At 32.7% G+C, this 22,228-nt stretch overlaps 1 protein-coding gene across 7 annotated transcripts in view; it reads right to left on the bottom strand.

Moving 5' to 3' along the window:
• Positions 1 to 2,224: 2,224 nt before the first annotated feature.
• LOC130452605 (nuclear factor NF-kappa-B p105 subunit-like) overlaps positions 2,225 to 22,228 on the bottom strand; it is a 45,176-nt gene continuing 25,172 nt past the window's right edge. For all 7 annotated transcript variants that reach the window (XM_056791946.1, XM_056791948.1, XM_056791945.1 and 4 more), the window contains exons 6-14: positions 16,352 to 16,456; positions 14,443 to 14,554; positions 11,962 to 12,372; positions 9,672 to 9,863; positions 8,469 to 8,797; positions 5,696 to 5,976; positions 4,679 to 4,780; positions 3,256 to 3,492; positions 2,225 to 2,433 (exon numbers count right to left, since the gene is read on the bottom strand). In XM_056791946.1, the coding sequence (XP_056647924.1) occupies positions 2,323 to 2,433; positions 3,256 to 3,492; positions 4,679 to 4,780; positions 5,696 to 5,976; positions 8,469 to 8,797; positions 9,672 to 9,863; positions 11,962 to 12,372; positions 14,443 to 14,554; positions 16,352 to 16,456 (1,880 nt within the window). In that variant the 3' untranslated portion in view covers positions 2,225 to 2,322. The remainder of the gene's footprint in view (positions 2,434 to 3,255; positions 3,493 to 4,678; positions 4,781 to 5,695; positions 5,977 to 8,468; positions 8,798 to 9,671; positions 9,864 to 11,961; positions 12,373 to 14,442; positions 14,555 to 16,351; positions 16,457 to 22,228) is intronic.

The raw sequence follows: 22,228 nt of genomic DNA, 5'->3' as shown, positions 1-22,228 counted from the left end.
TTTTGCACTTTGAACAGAGAACCTCTTGCTTTGAAACTAAACAAAATACTAATTTTTAATGTTATTTTTATGTTTCTGAATAATAATACAGTTCAGGTATTTTTTCGGCCATAAAATTTACCGATACTAACCGCCCCTTTATAAAATTACTTCCCTGCTAATAAGGGATAATTAAGCTATTGAAAAGTGGTACGTGTTAGGGCTTAATAAATATTTTTTCTATTATTGCACGATTATTTCTATTTTAAAAATAAAGATCTTACCTATGTGAGTTACATATAAAATATGTAACTATTTTCTTTTAAAAAAACATTCATTGGAAATATTGAAAATATAAATGATGAAAATCTAGAACTTAAAATTACTAGGTTTAACTGGATATTCATGAAAAAAGTTAGAAAACTTTTATTCGTCCCCAAAAAAATAAATTCACTTGGAGGCCATTAATCACATAGATATAGGAATGACTTCAAGAAGAAATAAAAAGATAAAAATAATTATTAAAATAAATCATATTTCGCATTAGATAAGACTATAAAAATGTACGCAAATCTAAGACAGCCGAATTTTACTTCAACTAGAAGTGTTTACCAGATTATTTCTGTAAAAAACGTAAGAACGTGAACTTTTAGCAGGATTTATGTTGTTTAAATATTAGAATGAAAGTGAAATACAAAAGTTGCTTTTAACCAAAACCAAACAAGAGTAGTCCTAAGAAAAGTAATCCTAAGTGGAACAGCTCTAGGAATTAGTTATATCACATCAACGAAGATAAGAATGTAATTTCAAGGAAATAGTTGAATGACAATAATTTGTCAAATTAACAGTTTTAAATCACTAAAAAACGAACTTAATTTTAAAAAAGAATATATACTTCACATTCTCAGAAACTTGATTAAAGGTGCAACTAATTTGAATTCTTTTTTATACAAAGGAATCTATCCGTAATCCACAAGTAAATATTAAAAGGATTTATTTTCATTTGGATCAAATATCGAATAAAACGGTTTGTTGATTCTATATTATTTTCAGATGAATGAAGTACTTCTAGTACAGATTATCATAACACATCTTGTCTTAACAATCATAGCTTCCATCAATAACGTTCTCCACATTTTTCTGTCAGTAACAGTTCATTTCCTCGATACTTATCATCCTCACAAGCTAGTATCTTTCTTTCCAGTCTCTCTCTTCCTCTCTTTTGTAAATTTTTAGCCAATATTTTATTTGGTATTTTCAAAACTTAGTCGAAGTACTAGCCAATTTCTGGTTTCCAAAATAGTTTCCGCAATTCTACATTCGCTCTTCTTTTCCGTCTTCTGCCTTCATACTTCCAAAGCTATTATGAAGCACACTTTACCAGCTATCAATTATTTTTCTTCCTGTCGATAATCCAATATTTACAACCATATAGTACATTGAACTAGATTGCCCACTTATTTGTACAAACTTAGCAACTCTAGAGATTCATTCGATTTCTTTATTTCCTAGCATTACTCGTTTGTGTGCTACATTTAAGTCCTACGTTTTTATTCGTCAATAAGAAATTTGACTACTTTGAAGTATTTTAAGGATTAGTCTTGTCCCTGCTTTTATACATGTTGATAATAATGAATTTTTAATCATTCTATTATTATAACATAAACTATGGGGAATACATTATTTTGTAGAGAACTAGACTCTTGAAATATTATTGTGCAAATTTGAAGTTTTACTTAGATTTAGATCCATGTTATAAGATTTATTAGTTTGAAAACTTTTATGAGGTTCATTTAAGATGGAAGATTTTCATGAGATTTATTTTTGTTGGAAAATACGAGGTCTGCCAATTGAATAACAAGACTGCGTGCCTAGAGGGCGCCCTAGACGAGTGGGGTATCAAACGAGTAGTGCGTTGGGTACCTAGATATCTTGTCTATGCACGTCCCAAAATACGTTTCCGTCACTATTATAGTATTTGTGCGAGCAACTATCAGTCTCAAATTTCTCGTTAAATTGAAAAAACTCCCACTGATTGTTATAAATCGTTGCAATAGGCCTACGGGGTTATGCAATGACGTATACATAAGAATATAGAAATGTTCTTTGAGACACTTTCAACTTTAACTTTACAGACAAATCAATATTTGCAGTGTCAGGGATCTTTCACATTTCTATATATGTTATTCCACTGGCAGAGGCGATAGGAAAAAAGATAATATTGGGTGTAAAATAAATTACTCAGTTGAGGTGGAATAAAATATTTCTTACAAAGGTAATACTAAATTAAAATATAAAGGTTCATATAAAATAAAGTATATACATGGAAAAGTTTGATTAATCTTAGCACATTTGTCTCATATTGCGCACCATTCGATCAAGTATTTCGACTGTTTTGTGTTCATCTAGGTTTTCCAAAAAGTTCCTAATAATCCATATATTATCGTTACTCGTCTGAAAAAAAAAGATATACATTTATTATGGAAACGTATTTACATCTATATTACGATATACCAGTTTGTTCCTAAAATAAGTTCCAATTTGAAATAAAAATAGAGCCAGTACTTATATATAATATAAAAATATATGGAATTAAAATCTATTGAAATAGCAGTTTTCTTTATCCTCGATGCTTTGAATCGTTGGAGTAACGTTTGAATCGTTGTGTAGGGATGAATTGAGATCATTGTGAAGGTCGATTATAAAACTTTGTGTAAAACTTGTTTTTTATTAATATATTTCCGGAACTCAATTGCCACCCTTCGCAAATATAGAAAATGTTTATATATGGACTTTTCGTTTATATATGGACTATATGGATTATAATCCGATGTGCCAAACTTGCAAACCGGCAAAAGTCGGCCACAGACTACCCGGACGTCCACACATAAGATGGCAGGACGACGTAGAACAGGACCTAAAAGAACTAGGCGTCCGAAAATGGAGGAGAAAAGTACAACATCGAGACGAATGGAGGACAGCTGTCCGGGAGGCCAAGGTAAGGTAAGGGTAAGGTAAGTATTCTTTAGTGAAACCGGACAAACAGTAACAGTTCTCCCATAATTTGGTGTTTGACTGTTTTACTACAACATTTACAATGTTGCTAATTAATATTGCTAATTATATGTTTTTGCTGTTTTTTTGAGACAATAATTACGATGAGCTGTGCAGATTCAAATTATTGGTAGTAGGTATATTAGCCTATTTAGGAAGCTAGGACTTTTCAATTCAAGAAAATTAGGTATTTAGTATAAGAAAGAGATTTAAATATCTTACCTCAGTCGAATACCTCAATACAGCTTTGCTCATACTGGTCTCAGATTGAATAATTCCACTTTCTATTAAGTGTTCAATACCCAATAAATGCGCAATTTGCCTCCAATTACCGCTTCTATCTAAAATTTCTGATACTTCATCCAATGCCTGTGGTGTAAAAATTTTAATGTCTGTGTAGAGAATTTCCAATTCTTCTGGAGATAAACTAGGTAGTTCAACTTTTACATTTACTTCATCCTAAAATTAAAAAAAATTATTCATCCTAACAAAAATATTTTAGCATGTTTCCAAATATTATAAAATTGTTGTTGACTAACAACTTTATCTTATCATATAAGAGAGACAGATGGTTAGACTTGTTTACTTATGAACTACTTTAACAGCAATGAACAAAATTTGATAAAATTGGGTATCTACAGGGTTATGAGGATGAAATCAGGACAAACATTGTTTATATGTCTTTAAAAAGTTATATTCAATGGTTAAATTAGAGATTGATATTAATTGTCAATTTATGATATGTTACAAGTGGAATTGTTCAAAAAAAAGGGAGGAGGAATAATGAAAAGCTCGCATACTTCGTGATTTGAGTTAAAATAGGACAAATAGATTAATTGAAAACAAAGTCGTTGATATGCAGTATCATACAAGAGAATCCATCTATCAAGAAATAGAAGTAGTAGAAATAGAAGTGTTTCTCATACACCCTAGCACAGTTCAACGAAACCTAGATTTTACAGAGATTTGAAACAATTTTAATTATACCATTGATATTGAAAACTTTCCAAACAAAGTTAAATTGAAAGCACAATTTCATTCTGGTGTATGATTTAACAGGCTTGGATTTCAACGCCTTATATTGAGGGTTTGTGAAGAAACTGTGGATGCTGCACATTTTACTTAAAGGTGTTTATTCCAAATGCTCAGTATTCATTTCCAAGACTGGAAGTTATTTGGAGCAAAAAACAACACATACAATAAGTTGACCAAAAAATGATTGAAGAACACAGTCAGCTATCAGTTTTATAGACTAGTGTGATGGTTGATAAACGAGAAGGTTATTAAAAATAGGAAGGATAACTGTAGACCACAATAAATCAATAAACGTGCATTTTGACTCAACCAAAACGCACGTTTCCCACTGATTAGAGGCCTTCGTCCTTCTACAATATATGGCGACCCTTCAATCACCAGACTAATTTTCAAGACGCCAAAATAAACAGAGATAGACTAAAATCTAAGAGGTTTGTGTGTTACAGTTCTTCATTTAAGTCCAGAGCATTATTGAAGGCTATGATGAGGATATGAATTTATAAGGAATATAAAAACTACGTTTTGAACATAAGATTCATGGCTCATAGATGCTTGTTTATAATAAACTGAACAAATAAAACTATCTCGATGGAAATATTCGTAAAAATACCTTAAATTCATTAGGCGATTGACTGTCCACATCCATTTCCACTTCATCTTCAGACTCATCTTCTGGTTCATCCTTGACTTCCAATACTATATTATGAGTTGACTGGAATAGATATATTTAATTAAACATTTTTAAAAACAAAAATGCTTCATTTTTGCATATTAGGTAAAAAAAGCAAAGTATAATTATCTCAACGGTGAATCCCTGACTGTAAACGTTTTTGAGAGTATACTAACAGTTTGCAGCTTTGTCATTGTCTACGAAATAACAGGAATGGTGTGGAAACGTTTTCCTTTTAGCATTTTTCAGTTTTAGGAAAACAAATAAATCTCATTAGGTTAATTCTTAAAGCGGATATGGATAGACAGAAGTGCTTTTAGCTGTCAGAAAATCTAAAGAAAAAAACCGTGAGCTCATTTTTCAGGTCTCCTTCTTTGCACATTGTTTCAAAAAATTTCTAGAACACCCTTGTGAAGTTTGGAGTTATTCCCCTTGGAACAAACTCAGATCAAAGAAAACAATGTTCATGTTCATGTTCGATTCGATCAGCGGGCTTTTTTAAGTGACGAGACACTAGTATTTTATTGAAAACTCTGAATTTTAGTGTCAGGGTCATACATACATACATACATAACAATACGGGCAATGAAATCGAGAATATTTTACAAAATTGACACTCACTCAAATGTCTGTTTCGCCCAACATGTTTGTTCACTTTTGAAACAAATTCATCTGATTTTGACGTAGGATGTCCCCGTCCACTTTAATATCACTACACCAACACTAACAATTACTCTGTGTGTCGAGCGTTTCCATAACCAAGTTATCGTCTTCAAAGTTTGAAGATAGAATCGTGTCAGTCTGTGAAGACGATAACTTGGTTAACGTAGCGTCTGTAATTGTGATTGTTGGTGCAGTGGTAATGTAAACAGTTTATTGCAGTTTTAATATCACTATTCAGAAATTCCAAATTAAATGTCTTTACGATTGTAATTATACATGTTCAGAAAATCTTACCACGTAATCCCTTGCCGCTTCTACAATTTCGGGGCAGGATGTTTTGGAAATGGCGGCAGACAAAGGTGAAACGTTCATAAAATCTTTGATCAATGGATTTACATTGCTCAGATTCAAAAAGAATTTAACGATGTTTACATATTCTTTTTCAATTGCCAATCTTAAAGGTACGTAACCATTTTTAGGATGAACCTTATTCACGTCAGCCTTCTTCCTACAAAGTAATTTTATAATATCCAATTTTTTCTCTTCTACCGCCATCATTAAAGCCGTATTACCGTCTGAAATTTATAAAAATAGATAAAAAATTTACAATGTAAAAAGTTGAAAGTCATCAGGATTTTTTTGGTAATTTTTAAAAATAAAAATTATAAAAAAAAACTAATTTTGAAACAGAATAGATCTAAAATCAAGAATGTTTAGAAACCTAAACGTATCAAAAGGTCTAAGAAATAAGAAATTAAAGAAACTAAAAGTGAATTATACCACTGATAATATTTTTTGAAGTTTATTACTATACATTTACTTTTTAAATCATGGGAAAGTTATTCACATTTTTCGTGACAAACAAAAGAAACTGTTTTCATATTTTGGGGTTATGGGCAATCATTCTAAGTGGGCAATACTGGTAAGTGGCCGGTATTCCTTATCCAATTGTAAAACATATTATTAGTTTGTAAAATAATGTCTCATTATTAATTTAAGAGTTTGTTAGTAAAAGCTCTTGAAGTCGTTAGAGCTGGAAATTCTTTAAGATCTACAGCCAAGAAGTTCGGCGTACCCTTCAGTACGCTACAACATTGGATAAATAGGAATGTGTTTGATCAATTAGGAAAAAAAAAGAGTTTATTTTGGTTAAAATATAAAAAATAAATACAATATACATACTTGAAAACTAAGTAAAACTCTGTTTCTATCCGTCTTTAATGTGTTTGTTAGTTTTGGTGAACATTTAAAAAATATTTTGGATAATTATGATAGCATTATAAAAAATAAAGATAATTTGAAAAAACGACCAGTTAATACCCCAACAGTAAACCGCCATTACCCTCACCATAAGATAATTGCGGTCGATGAAGGGTTTTATAAAATGATTGAAAAATATGAAACCAGTGATAGATTGAAAATGTGAATAATATACACTGATGACTGGAAGTTTCCGGACAAAAATAATTATTTAAACAATTATTAAAAGTAAAATAAATCAAGCTGCAGCAGGATTTATTTTAAAAATATTAAAAGATAACATTCTACGATTAGAACCATGAACATATTTTGTCTCTTCCTTTTTATACTGCTACACTTTCTGTTCATCAAAGAAACCACCTCTGACAGCCACTAATTTTTTAACTACACGTGGCATTCTTTTTTCTAATACACTTTTTGGTATATCATTCCAAGGCGTTTGAAGCGCCATCCAAACAAGTGGAATTCAATTCTCTAACTTTATGATCCAGTTCATCTCACAACAATTTTATTGGATTTAGATCAGGAGACTATGGGGACCATTTCGTTATTTCAAACTCACTACTATCTTCTTGTTTCCATGTCACAAGAGTGGTTTCTTTGTAGAAATTCTGCAATTTACACCAGCTTTTTGTAAGCGTTCCTCTACTACGCTGACTGATATCTGTTTATCCTGACTTTCATTGAACCGTATTGGAATTTCCCGTGCTGTAAGCTTCCTACTCATTTTGAACATGATGATTAGGGACTTATCCTCTGCTTTAGAAGTTAAATAGTAAAATTTTCAGTGTGAAGAGCAACAATAAATGCACGTTGTTCTATACTTGTATTAAGATGCTCATTTTCTTAAATAAATTGATAAAAAAATTAATTATATTGACTGTACTGGAAGTAAAGTAAACTCACGGTTTTCTGAGTCTCGGTTAACCGAGCCTGTGATTCCAAAAAAAAACAGATATTAAAAGATGTGTCGAACTGGATTGCGTCAGCGTGGGATGAGTTAAAAACAACTACCGTTCAAAAGTTGTGGAAAAATTTATTTGGCATAGATGGATCATGCAAAAACTAGCTAATTAGTTACCCGTTAAAGATCAAATCAACAGCGAAGACATTCGTCATTGGTGCAATCAAAATGTTTAGATGAAGATAACCGACGAGGAAATCATCGATATGGTAACTGGTGCTAAGGACACAAATGAAGATAACAAACTGGACGAGATAATTCTCAAAATATTATACACCGACGGGCTAAAGGCCATCGACGCTGCTCTTACTTTTATAGAGCAACAAGCAGAGTGTACGCCACACGACATCTTGTCCCTACAGCTTTACCGCAACATTGCATCGTCCAAGCGAAGGAAGAGGTTATCTCAGAAGACTTTTTTAATCAATAATTTCTATTTCTATTTCTAAATTTACTTACCGAGGATTTTATTTTATTTTTGTATTTTATATTATTCTTTTGTTTGTGTCCGTTGTAAAAATAAATTTGTAACCCTTTAATTTTTTATATATATATATATATATATATATATATATATATATATATATATATATTTATATATATATATATAAATTAAATATTATGAAATTGAACCAATTAGGAAACAAATTTTAAAATAAAATAAAAAATTTACAAAAATCTGCCTTGGTCACTGAAAATTTAAAATCGTAATTCAAGTAAATACATTCATAGCGTTTTTTTCCCAGTTGTGACTCTCTTTTAGCTTTGGTGCGATATATTTTTCCACCGTTATTTCTAACTACACAAATACAAATAAATTACATAATAATAATAAATAATTACCTGCGTTTTCCCAATCTATGAAATCCTCAACTTTTTCGCACTCCCTGTTATTTCTCAGCAACATTTCTAATATTTCCAAACAAACTTTCGATTTTATTGCTAAATGCAGAGATGTGTTCAAATCGCTATCTAATGTTGCTATTTTGGCTTTACATAATAAAAGAGAACTAACCATACGTTCATTGTGACAAAGAACTGCGAGATGAAGTGGAGTCAGTTTATCGGCGTTACTTTTCTCTAACAGATGGAACATTTTGTAAAATGCTATCATTTTTAGCAGAAGTATTGCCGATTCGTTATCTTTTTGACAAATTGAAACATGGAGAGGGCTGAAATTTTAAACAAACATAATGAATTTAATTAAATTTTCGGATGGTCATGAAACGTTTACAAAATTAATCTCATAATTAAAGAAAAACAATATGATCGTTTCAGATGAATCCGTCTTTAAATAAAAACCCAATTGAACCATAATTTAACTCCTTAGGGAAAAGAGGGCACTTGCCAAAAAGAGCTAAGGTCACAAAAAGCACCAAAGAAGTGATGGCAACAATATTTTGGGACTGCGAGGGTATCTTTTCCATTGACAATTTTGACTTATTAATATGCCTAACTCAATTTTATTAAAAATAGATTTGAGGTATTTCTCTAATTACTGATTCAAATAAAATTTACCATATCTCTAAACCTAAGTAATACAGTTAGACCAACAGTATTTTAAGTGTCGACATGAATCAGAAGAGATTTGTATATTATGAAGTATGTACGAATAATAAATGAAATTTCTAAATTTAGAAAGACGGATTGTCAATTTTATATCATAAACATCACTCTACCCCCTTTACACATCAAAATGGGGCTAATGAAAAATGTTGTGAAGGCTTTTGACAAAAACAGTGATACTTTCCGGTATTTACAGAAAATCTTTCCGAACATTACAGAGGGAAACTGAAAACGGGTATATTGTTGATATGGTTGGTGGGTACGTTTTCGAGACATTGATTTAATAGAAAAAGTATTACATACTATATTTTTACACATAATCTGAGGAACTTACAGTTACATCATATATCAATTTAGTTCACTGTTTATTAGATGATAGTAGTTTATAAATTTTAATATATGATTGATGGATGCGTTTTAGGTTTTACAGATGCAGAACTTTTTCATTAAGTACAACACGCTGTATATTATAATACTTACTTGGTTTGTTTATCTTCTCCAAAGTAGTGAGTTAAAATATCGATAGCATCTTGTGGAGTATGAGTAGTCCTAATAAAATTACGCAATTGTTCGATTGCGGCACTAGTCATTACACGTTCCTTTCTCGTCACTTCCATTTTAATGGCAAACTCACTTTCATACGACATTTTTTTCCTTAGAGGTAACGTTGGTCTGAAATAAAATCTTACTTTATAATATTTAGCACTATATTGTTGTTTTGATATTTCTACGTGAGGTGAGTGAGTGAGCTTATTACTAGAATTGAGTACTTCTTGTATTCTCCTCTCACAATTGATTGCATGTAAATAGGTGGTATAAGTCTTTTCAATTATTGACTCTATTAATGATAACTTCCCCAATCATTGATGATCGTATTAAGTGCGCTTAATAAATCATTCAAAATAGACTTATCTTTGGACTAAAAATATTTTGGATGTGAAGATTTTTATTTACTCAATTACTTCAGTTGCGGCCGCTCTCTCGTTCAACAAGCTTAGATTCTAAATTGGCGCGGTGAAGCTTGTACGGATAAAGAAATTAAGAATTGCAAAATTTTTATATAAATCGACAGCTATTAATTAGAGGAATAAAATGCACTCGGTAGTGTCGATTTATTTGACCGAAAGTATGAAAAAAAATTATTAAAAAAATGTTTTCCCATCATTTCGATAAAAAACAGTCTATTGGATAGGAGATTTTGTGAAATAACGAAAAAAATCGGCTTTTCAATTTTTTACAGAAGGAAGGGCCCAGTTTACCTATTTGAAGCATGTGATTGGGGGATAAATCCATTTATTAATTCTTCAATTTTTAGTGGTGCCACTGGGCCGTTATACTACAAAGGTTTGAGTATATGATTGCCTTCCACATTCGGTTGGATCATATGAAATGCATTTGGTTTCCGTAACATTTTGCCACATTTTATTAAGAATATTGTGGGTAAAATTTTTTGTGATAAGGCTTTCCAGTACGGCGGAATGTTACTAGAATTAAAATTCATCATGTCTTCATAAAATTCTTCTTTGTCACTTGTACTTGTAAAGAACTTCAAAAATAATTCAAATCTTGCAGCATTTACATCACTATTTTGTACATTGTACATTTCATTAGTAAAACTTTGTATCAATAAATTGTATGGTTCATATGATCCAACCGAATGTGGATGGCAATTCACGGAAAGTCGTAAACTCGAACCATTGAGGTATAAAGGGCCAGCGGCACCACTAAAAAATGAAAAAATTCCGAGTCAACATTAAAATAATGAAGAATGTGACGAATCAGAGAATGAAAAGCATTATAATTGTGATGATGATAGTTTAGATGAATGACAATGACAGATTTTTATCGAAATCCGCGATGACGGGAAAACGTTTTTCCTTTTTTTTAAATAATTATTTTTTTTTCATACTTTCTGCCAAATAAATCAACGCTTACCGAGCGCATTGTTCTTCTAATTAATAGCTGCCGATTTATATAATCTGCGATCACGGGTCTTTTGAGATTGCCGGCTCCCGGACTATGATGACTTATTTGTTCGCGAGAAGAAAAATAGGAGTAAAAAAAATATGAGGAGAAGCTCTTCAATTATTTTCTGGTAAGAACTATGAAGCGAGTTTTTGTACAACAAACTGAATTTAAATTGAATATTACTTGTAAATAGTGACATGACATAGTCACAAGATCGGTATTGGTGGTATTGGTCTGTTGTTGCCTGCGGATTTGGGTGTTCATTAGGACAGCTGAAATGAACGAGTATCGTCGGTGAAGCTTCATATCGGACTTGCAGTTAAGTCTAGTAGATCGTTTATATACAAGAGAAAGAGAGTAGGTGACAAGATGCATCCCTAGGGAACACCAACGTTGATCTCAAACCTCTCCGAGGTATGTCCATCGATAGAGACCTGGATGGGTCGGTCTTTGAGAAAGCTACCAAGCCACTCGATGAGTAAGGTCGACAAACCGAATTATCTTAGCTTAAGCAGAAGATTAGTATGCCAAACCCTATCAAAAGCCTTCTACAAGTCCACTGCGATTGCTTTCGATTCTTCATAATTTTTGTCACATCACGGTGACTTCTTATAGCATTGACAAACTAACTCTATGAGGAGAAGCTCTTGAACAATTTCCTGGTAAGAACTATGAAGCAAGTTTTTGTACAACAAACTGAATTTAATTGGAATGAATACTTTGTAAATAGTGACATGTTCGAGGGCTTTTTACCCTGTTTTTATCCTATCTGAAAAATATTTGAGCACTAAAAAAAACTTACGGTGCTGCAGACTGTGGAGAGTCAATCTCAAATATCAAACTTTCATATTCAGGACCACACTCTTCAAAAATTCTCTTGAATTCGTCAGAATTAATGTCCTTCATAGCTTTAACCAGTTCTTCGCTAAGTCCACTCGGAATACTACCAATTGAATTAATATCAGTTTGTGCGTTTTGCTCGATATGAAGGTTGCTAATAACAACAGGTAGTTCGTCGCTTCCAGCATTGGAGCTTTCGCAACTCGAATAACTATAGTCATATCTTGCACGTTTTTGGCCAGGTTTAACTGTATGTTTATTAGGTATATAGCGGAAGGATCTAGCTTCCGAACGGGCGTTGTCTGTGGGGCGCACCAACTCAATGAAGACATTTACAGGTGCTGTTATATTCTCGTCACGGTATTTGGGTGTCCTAAAATCAATCAACTATCAATTAGTGTACCGCCCAGGAATTTTGACCTTGGAAAATAATTACAATGAATGAGTTTTTTTGATCGAGATGGCATTTTATTTTTTATACTATAACTTGCAAAGTTTACCAAAAATTTTTTTGTGCTTTCACTTTTTTCATTATTTAATTGTAAAAAGGATAAAAAATTGATATTACAGCATATAATTTAATTTAATTTTTTATGTATACGTCGAATTTTACTCGAATAGGTATAGAAAATCATCTTTTGGAAATAGCAGTGTTTATGAAGAGTCGTAGAGACCTTGGAGAGGTAGTTAAAGGGAAGGTTGAAGTTACGTCTTGTTGTATTTATTTAAAGGTAATTATTGCGACGAAAATTTACTATATGTTCCAACGGAAGTTTTACTGGAAACGTTTTTTTGTCGTTGAACTTCTGCTCGGGATTTTTTATTTTTTCTTGTGGTAATAAGGTAATTTGATTAAAAAACTGTAATTAATATTAAATTAAAATTAATGACGATGTGAGTCCTGTTGATCCATTACTGCAGTGCAACGCATTTGTATTCTAAAAAAACCGATGAAACGCTTGAAAATTATATGAATGACGAACTTGCACCATTTCCGCTTTCTCTATTTGAAGATAGCGAAATGCGAAAGAGAAAAAAAATCCTCTTTCTATGAGTTATTCCCGGAAATATCAATTAATTTAAAAACATTTTGAAAATGTTATTCATGGAAAAATGTATAATGCATCTTCGTGCTAACCAATGATGGTTGTCCATATTCTTTGTTTTAAAACATTAATACCAGTTTGGAATAAACTTTATTAAAACAAGAAAATAATTAATTGAACTTGGTTTCAATAATACGACGACCCTACTCGACGAATGCCGGACTATTAAAGATCCCGTATCTGTTTACAGATCGCTTTTAAATACTAAAATCCTATTGTACCAAAGGCTATAAATAATCATATGTATGCTCACATCGATATAAAATAAAGTAAGGAATTTGATACGTTAATAAAACTTCATGTGTCTATGATGTGAGTCCCCATTAGGATCGTGTACCATATATCTTAATTAAGTTAGGTAGCTAACCAGATGATTAACAGATTCTAATGGTTTCCATCAGGAGGTGAGTAAATTTACACACAAGAGGTTGTATCTGTCTGGGTTACATTCGTGCAATGTTTTTAAATTTAATAAATTTTAAATAGAAAATTATTAATCAAAACAGCAACAGTAATTACATGTGAGGATATTGATTTCAATAAAGATATATGTACCTTTAAAAATCGCTCAAGATAAATTTTTGACAAATAACAATAGTAAAAGTCGAAAATTAAATTAGCTAACAATATTTTTAAGAGTCAAGCGGAAAGTGATGCAGATAAATTAATTGTTGATACACCAATTAATTTAGAAACAAAGAATGTTTTAGTTTCAGAAGATATTGGTTATAATAACGGCATTAGTGGATGGGATCGTGATATCTATTTTATAAAACATCCAAGGCCTAACAAAAAATAGGGCAGTGGCGAGATAATTAGCGTTAGATTTGAATTTTATGTGAAAGGTTCCTTGGAGAATAACATTTTACTTTCTAAAAGCAAAACCCTTTCGATTATCTTTAATGATTAACGAATCAAATTAAAAAGTGAAACGTATTTCAAACATTATAATTTTACAACTTAAACACATTTTATATCGAAATGTAGACTAGATTTTTGTTTATAAACATTAACAATAAAATTTATACTTCAACATACTGTTACAAGTTGCATGTGCGATTGAAATACCTGTCGCCATCTCTTGGCGAGATATGGAACTATTATTTAAGGTATTAAATTCTATAGTAATACTGATGCAGGTAGTATAGTAAATCTTCGAAAGAGGAGCGATATTTGCGAAAATTTGCAGCGATAATTTCTAAAAAAAAATTGCCGATAAAACAATTTTTTTTCCTGGCATGAATGGGACTTGAACCCACGACCGGCGAATCGGGAGATTGACGTCTCAGTCCGCTCGGCAGAGACAGGTGAAGCATATTAAAAACGTGTATTTTTACCTGAATACTATCGCATACTGATGATGAACATCCAAATCATTAAACTTTCCCCAATCCTCCCAAACAACATTGTCTTCGTCGTCAACTTCGTAAAAGCGAATTTTAATATTTTCTGTAACATACGAATTTTCTGTAAATTAATAAAATTGACAAAATATTTAAACAATAAAAACTGAATCGTAATTAGTGTAATGTCAATTTCATCCATGGTTAGTGTAGTTTTTTTGCCCCGCTAATTCCTATGACTTTAAACTATCCTGTTAATGTATTACCGTGGCCAAGCTGGTCAAATTTGAATCCCATCAACATGTTTGGGAAGAAACTTTCTCATTTGCACAATTCTCCAAACACTTTCGCGGAGTTAAAGTCGCTTGGAAAGTGGTACCATAACGAGACATCGATACCTGGACGTGTATTGAGCTTCAAGGTCTTCAAGGACATTATTTTTTTTAGAGTATATGTTAAGTTAGGTTTTTTATTCTTTATTTATCTTACATATGACAAATATAAACCGGAGTTTCGCTATAAAAAATTTTATCAAGTTATAGAGCTGTAATTTTTTACAGTTTCTGTCCCACTCTTTACACTTTCGGATGCCTTTTTCGTAGAAATCTCTCGGCTTGTCCCATAACTATTCTCGCACAAAGGATTCTACTTTCGAAGCGCTGGCCGCCTCTTGCAATGGACCAAATAGTATTCGTATGGGCGACAAATCAGGATTATAAGGAGAGTGTTCCTGTGTTTCCAAACCCAATTCAAAGTTTCCTCGCAGCAATATCGCACTACGGATTGGCATATCGCGTCGTTTTGATCTATAGTCAGGTTTCACCGTGTTTTTTAGGAGGTTACTATTATGCTGCGCGTTCATAGTTCATTATTCAGTGAGAAAATCAACTACAATTACTCCTCTAATGTCCCAAAACAAGGTACACAAAACCTTCCCCGATGACAATGTAATCTTTGCTTTAACTGACGCGCCTTTGTTTTCTTTCATACTATAGAGACGCGTTTACTCTCGGGAACATAATGGTGTATCAAGTCTCGTCTTTGGTGAATATTAGGTGCAATAAATTTTCTCCTTCCTTTTCACACCGCGTGCAAACTTCCCAGCGTGTGATTGTCTACTACCTACGTTGATGCTCAACTTTTTTAGTCACATCGGTAACAGTTCTGCGTCGATTTTCCAAAATGAGTTTTTCTACAGCGTTGACGTTTTCAATGGTAACACTTGTTTTGGACCGCCGCGCATGTAGCACGTTTGCCGCCACTTCTCGGCCTTTTCGGAAAACGGAACACCAATCATACACTTGAGTCTTGGCTAGGCACTTTGACCAAAAAACTAATAATGATGCTCTGCGCAACAGACACTGGTACATCCTTCTAGACCGTGGCTAGTAAACTAAAAAGCTATTCTTTACCTTTCGTAACAGACCAGTACTACATTAAGTGCAGCCACTTTTACGACACTAAGTTTTTCGCGCGGTTTATTCAAAAAATCCGATCTATATTTGAGCTATCCTCATATTAACATTTCATTCTAGATGTAAATTAAGGATGATAAATTATTCTTTCCGGATGTAACATCGAAGTTCTTGACAATATCAATTATCAGACAGCTTTGTGTTGTCGATTCACCATAGAGTCAAAGGATTTGCACTTCAACGACGTATCCTTAGACGACGAAAGACTTCATTCCTTGAGACGGTCAAATTTGAGAGGTTATATACCGGGCACCATACAGTATCGTCGGTTTGCCATTGTCTTTCAACGAGTGACACGCCGAATTTTTATTGTTCGATGTTGAATAACTAACCCTTGGTTAATAGACAGAGCACCGTTCTACTATACTACGAAGAGTATTCTGATGTGACTAAAGTATAGTTTGATAAATTTAGAAGAAAATACTTACTTTTTGTTACCCGTTCAACTAAAATATATACTTCTTTGTTTCCTTTGGCTGGGCTGACGACGTGATCTAATCTGACAATTTTTAAGTCTCCAGTAAGTGCTGATTCTGAATATAAAATATCAAATAGTAACAATATATCACTATCAAATTAAAATATAAATCATTAGATACAACAATCGACAAATGTTTTTCATATATGTCAAGATATACTTTAGTATTATGTAACTAATTCTGCTCGGGGTAAGACTGCTTCTTCGTCATCAATAGTAAAATATTGGTTACGATCTGCGAAGATAAGCAATGCAGTAGTCGATCAAATATAGGTGACGACTACAGAAATGTTGAAGAAAATCCACAAAGCGGTACTGAATCATCGTCGATTGATAATGCGCAAGTTAGTAGTCATAATAGTTAATCAAAATATGCTTTACATCGCATAATAACTGATAATTTGAACATAAGATAGCTGGGCGCTAGAAGGGTGTCGTGATTTCTCACAATGGAACAAAAACAGAGTAGTGAAGATTATTCCATCGAGTTTTTGGCAATTTTTTACAAAAATAAAACCGAATTTTTGCGCCGAAACAAAAGAACAATCAAAACAATGAGCTGAAAAGGGAGAACCGGCTCCGAAGAAGTCATGGCGTAGGTTTTTTGGGATGAGCGTGGAATAATTTTCATTAAATATCTTGGAAAAGGACAAACTATTAACGGCGAGTATTATACGAACTTTTTACAACGATTAAGTGAAGAAATCAAGCAAAAACGGAAGAATTTGGCTGAGAAAATAAAGCAATCCACCAGCTCACACATTCTTTATTGCAATGGCGAATATTAATGATTTAAAGTTTGAATTGCTACCTCAAGCACCCTCTTTGTCAGATTTAGCCCCCTCGAATCATTTTCTGTTCCCAGAATAGAAAGAATGGCTCGGTGGTCAAAGATTTTCCAATAATGAAGGGGTGCCTGATGATTCTTATTATAAAAAGGATATGGAACTTATTGAACACCGCGGGGAAAAGTTTATGGAGCTAAAAGGAGATTATGTTGAAAAATAAATATTTTTTGAGAAAATTTTCTTGTTTTCTTTGTTGGGTCAGGTACTTCTGGGACAATCCTCGTAAATGTAATATAATGTACCGTAGTAATAACTATTTTGTTTCAGTAAAGTTCACTGCCATCTATTTTACGTATGAAATGAATCGCCGTATTGAATAAAAACTTAAACATGCCTTGAGAATTTATATGTTTGTAAATACGCTCCGAGAGAAAATGCAAGGAAGCATAAAACAGACACTTTATCTTTTTTAAATGCCAAATAGTTATAAAATTGAAGGATTTAAGACGCTGAAATAGCAAATTTTTTGTTTTTTGTTTTCCAATATAGCAACGAATTGTTGCGTAATTTCCCATGAAACATGGAAAAACTTAAGCTTACGCTTAGTTAGCCTAGACCAGTTCCAAGCATAAACAAAATATTGCGTTACCATAGCAACGAACAATAACTTATTAGAAGTGTCAATGTAAAGTTTGACGTCAAAAACGTAAACCAGAGTTACGCAATAAATTAAAAGAACACCGAATTTGTGGAAATCGAAAAATTAGAGTATCGAGCCATCATCAAGCACCTGTATTTAAAAGGGTTAAGAGGTAAGCAGATTTACGAAGATATGCTTAATACCCTTGGTGATCAATATCCTTCGTATGCGACCGTGAAAAATTGAGCTGCAAGCTTCAAAAGAGGTAAATTTTCCATTGAAGATGATGACCGATCGGGAAGGCCAGTTTCTGTGTCAGTCTCCTAAAATATCAATGCAGCTTATGACATGATTTTATCAGATCGTCGAATTGGGCTAAAACGGATATCTGAAGCACTGAATATTTCATACAAAGGCATTCATCATATAGTTCAAGTCAATTTGGACATGAGAAAAATTGCTGCAAAATGGATCCCCAAATGTTTGAATGTTGACCTAAAGCGTGCAAGGGTAGAAGCATCGCGTTCGACTTGAAAAAGATGTAGACTTCTTAAACCAAATTGTTACGATGGATGAGACTTGGGTACAATTCTACGATCCAGAAACAAAGCCACAATCGATGGAATGGCGACACTGAAGTTCTTGCTTCAGTTTTTTGGGACTGCCATGGAGTAATCATGATTGATTTTTTGGATAAGGGTAATAACTGGAGATTACTATTCGACATTACTGATCACGGAATGCTATTCAAAGGTGTTTTGTTTTTGTAGAACAACGCACCTGCACACAAATCTCATGTTTCCATGCAAAAAATTCGTGATTGAGGGTTTGAATGACTAGAACACCCCTCTTATTCACCAGATTTGGCTCAGTCCGACTATCATCTCTTTCCTCAAGTGAAAAAAAGTTTAAAAGGTCGTAAATTTTTTTTCAACGAGGAGGTAATAAAAGCTGTGGAGGTCTGGTTTGCAGAGCAAGAAGAAACTTTTTTTTGAAAGGTTGAGTAATAAAATATTTTGATATTGAAATTTTGTCTAGTTAGTACAGTAGGCTAAGAATTTTTTAATATATCCTCGTATAATTGATCGAAACAAGTGTATGGCAATGAATGTTTCTCGCGTCAACTTTTTTTTGGCGTTTTCAAGATTGCCGAGATGTTGAAGATGATTCACGTTCAGTTGGCCCTTCCACGACAAAAACCGTCGTCTAATTATTTGTCCGATTGCTGAGTAGACCAGAATAGAAGCATTTAACATGATAAATAGTGGAAAAAAAAATAATGAAACTCATTGAAAAAGGAGGGGGATATAATAAAACAAAAAGAATATATGATTTACGGACGATCTGAGGTCGGGAACGGGGTGAGTTTTTTGAAGGGTAAAAAACGGTCTTTCTCAATTTCAAGTCTACAAGACTTATGAAAAAAAAAGTAAAATAGCAAAATTGTGAGTAATAAGAAGATCTACAACTCTAGTTTTTACCCTTTTCTGTCACATAATCTTAAAATAATGTGAAAAATTTTAAAAATAAAATTTTTTATTTTCATCTTTTACAAAAAACATTATTTTTTCATGAAATTTGGTGAGAGCTTAGTAGTAAGGGCAATGAGAGTTCTAGAGCAGATGGACAGTAGTCATCCAATTTATGTTCTCATCCGGTGAAGAAGTGGTGAATCTTCTGGAGACAATCACAAGAAGTAGTGACGTCACAGTGGCGCGGCGTATCGTGATGTAATAATGTAGATTTTTTTTATATAATAAAAATGTTGGCCCGTGAGGGATTCGAATTAACGATCTACGTGGTCGAACTCGGCTCGTATACTGACTACACCATGACGACTCGATAATGATGTATTCGAAATGGATGTATTTAAAGGGTGTGGCGCACCGCTCTGGTTGAACTGAAGTATTTTTTTCTTTTTGTTTTTCTTTTTTGAAAGGTATTTTTGAACTTACTACTGAGCTTTTCTTTTTATGTTCCAACCACACTGTAATTTATTTAATTTCAAATATTTTTTTTCACCTAATTTTGACTTTATATCGAAAAAGTACCCTAAAATTCAAACGAAAATTCTTCCGTCAAAATAACAGCTTTCTTGAAATAGCCAACAAGTTTTTTATTTGTCGTTCTCTGAAAAGGCAAAAAGAAACGAAAAAAAAACCAAAAATGTTTTAAAATCATTATGTACAATTTTTGGATATTTACTTACTTATGTTTTTAAAGTAACATAAAATTTCACGTTTTTCATGTAAAATATTTATAAATAACTAAAAATTGAACAAATGATAGAGAAAAAATTTCAGATGGTAACTTTTTTTCGCTTTTTTGCCGTTTATGAGGAAATTTACCATGATTATGGTAACATTTTTTTACACCATCAGAAACTAGATATTTCAACGAACAAAAATCACAGATTTTTTTAAAAAAAATTTGTTTGAAAATTAGGGTGCTTTTTCGATATTATGTCAAAATAAGGTTAAAAAATTGAAATATATCAAAACAAATTTGGTACATAATATAGTACGTTTTCACCAAATTGTTGGAAAATTTTTTTTGCAAAAGAAAAATAAAAAACAATATTTTTTTTAATTCTTCACATAAATTTTGTAGTTGTGAAAAAATGTGAATGCAAGAGTTGAAGATCTTTTTATTACCTTTACTTGGTGACTTTCTTCTATAAGACTTGTAGTTTTTCCGAAAATCGAGACAAACCGTTTTTACCTTTAAAACTCACTCCCTATTCCTATTCTTACACGGTAATGGCAAGTTTGTTTTCGAAGAATACAACCGACGAATAATTAATTGCTCTCATAATGGCTAGTTAAATGCTGCGGAAAATGAATTTGTCGCAGATGTAGGAAAAAATGAGTATTTCCAAGTTTTCTCAGTAGAACATTGTCATTATTAAAAAATTATAGGCAAGTGAGACGTTGCTAGGTCCTAATTAGCATTAGTCGAGCAATTAATTAGTCAAGCCCTAAAGAGGCCAGACATAATTCTTCACTACAGATAGTATTCTGCCAAGAAAACTTGGAAAAAGTCCTTTTTTTCGTCATATCTCCGATAAATTCATCTAGTCTGCAGCATTTAATTACTCGTCTGTTGTCGGAAACAGATTTTTTTACAAAATATTTTTTTCTATCATAGAACAACGCAGCATTTAATTATGGAACCATTCTATTTCCACCATTATCTATTGATTTTGCATATTTAACTTGCATTGCTCTCCAAACTTCAATTTAAAGCAGAACAGCCAAATTCTCAAAAACTTGCACAGTGGAAAATTTCTTAATATGGCATTTAATTAGAACTTTATTGTTTTATCTGCCTGCTCATAGTGCTCTGCTAACTTTAGTGAAATTATCAAGTACAGTATAATCAAACTAATCCGGCACTTCAATAGATCGGCACGTCCAATAATCCGGCACCCTCCGCCCACGTCTCTATCGCTCTTATCGACACTAGATTTGAATAATAAAATGGAGATTTTAAAGAAGTTAGATAGTTTGGGAAAACATGTGCGATATTGCAAAAGAATATGGTGTTGAGTGTGCTACTCTATACGATCTTAAGAAAAAAAGGCAAAAGATAGTAGACCACGTCAAGACAATGGAATCGGGGCCAGGAAAGCGTAAAACTCTGAAAGTTGGCGCTTTTCTAAAGATGGAAAACGCTTTCTACATGTGGTTCATACAACGACTTTCTAAACACACTCCTATATCTGGAGGAATTCTAAACGCCAAAGCAATCGAACTTTATAAAAAAATTACCCCCAAAGATGATTTTCTTGCCAGCGATGGACGGTAGGATAAATTTAAAAAGCGATTTGGTATCCGTCTACTAACCATATCGGGTGAGAAATTATCAAGCGATGAATCTGCAGTACTGCCATTTATCCAGCATTTTAAAACTGTAGAAGAACTGGGTCTTCTTCCTGACCAAATCTATAACGAAGACAAAAGAGGTCTGTTCTGGAGATTGTTGCTCAATAAAACATTCTAAAGAAGCAAGTGCACTAGATTGTAAAATGAGCAAAGTTAAAATCACATTCGTGTCGTGTCCAAATGCTACTGGAACGCACAAATTGGATTTGTTAGTGATTGGTAAATCCCAGAGCTTTCAAGAACATTTGTCTGCCAGTCTGCTACAAGAATCAAATTAGAAGTTGAGTCACGAGAGAAGTATTCAGCGAATGGTTTCATAAAGACTTTGTCCCAGAAGTCAAGAAGTTTATGAAAATCCAGCCTCCCCATAAAAGCTTTACTCGTACTTGATAGGCAACCCAAACGAACTTAAATCAAGTGACCATCCTACCACCAAACTGTTCGAGTGTAATTGTATACAAATTTACTGAATTCAAATTTCTGGAACCGTTCGTGATATTAGTACTGAACATATT

The sequence above is a fragment of the Diorhabda sublineata genome, chromosome 2 (genome assembly GCF_026230105.1).
Source record: "Diorhabda sublineata isolate icDioSubl1.1 chromosome 2, icDioSubl1.1, whole genome shotgun sequence".
NCBI classification, from domain to species: domain Eukaryota; kingdom Metazoa; phylum Arthropoda; class Insecta; order Coleoptera; family Chrysomelidae; genus Diorhabda; species Diorhabda sublineata.
This window is presented reverse-complemented; position numbering and strand designations above follow the sequence as displayed.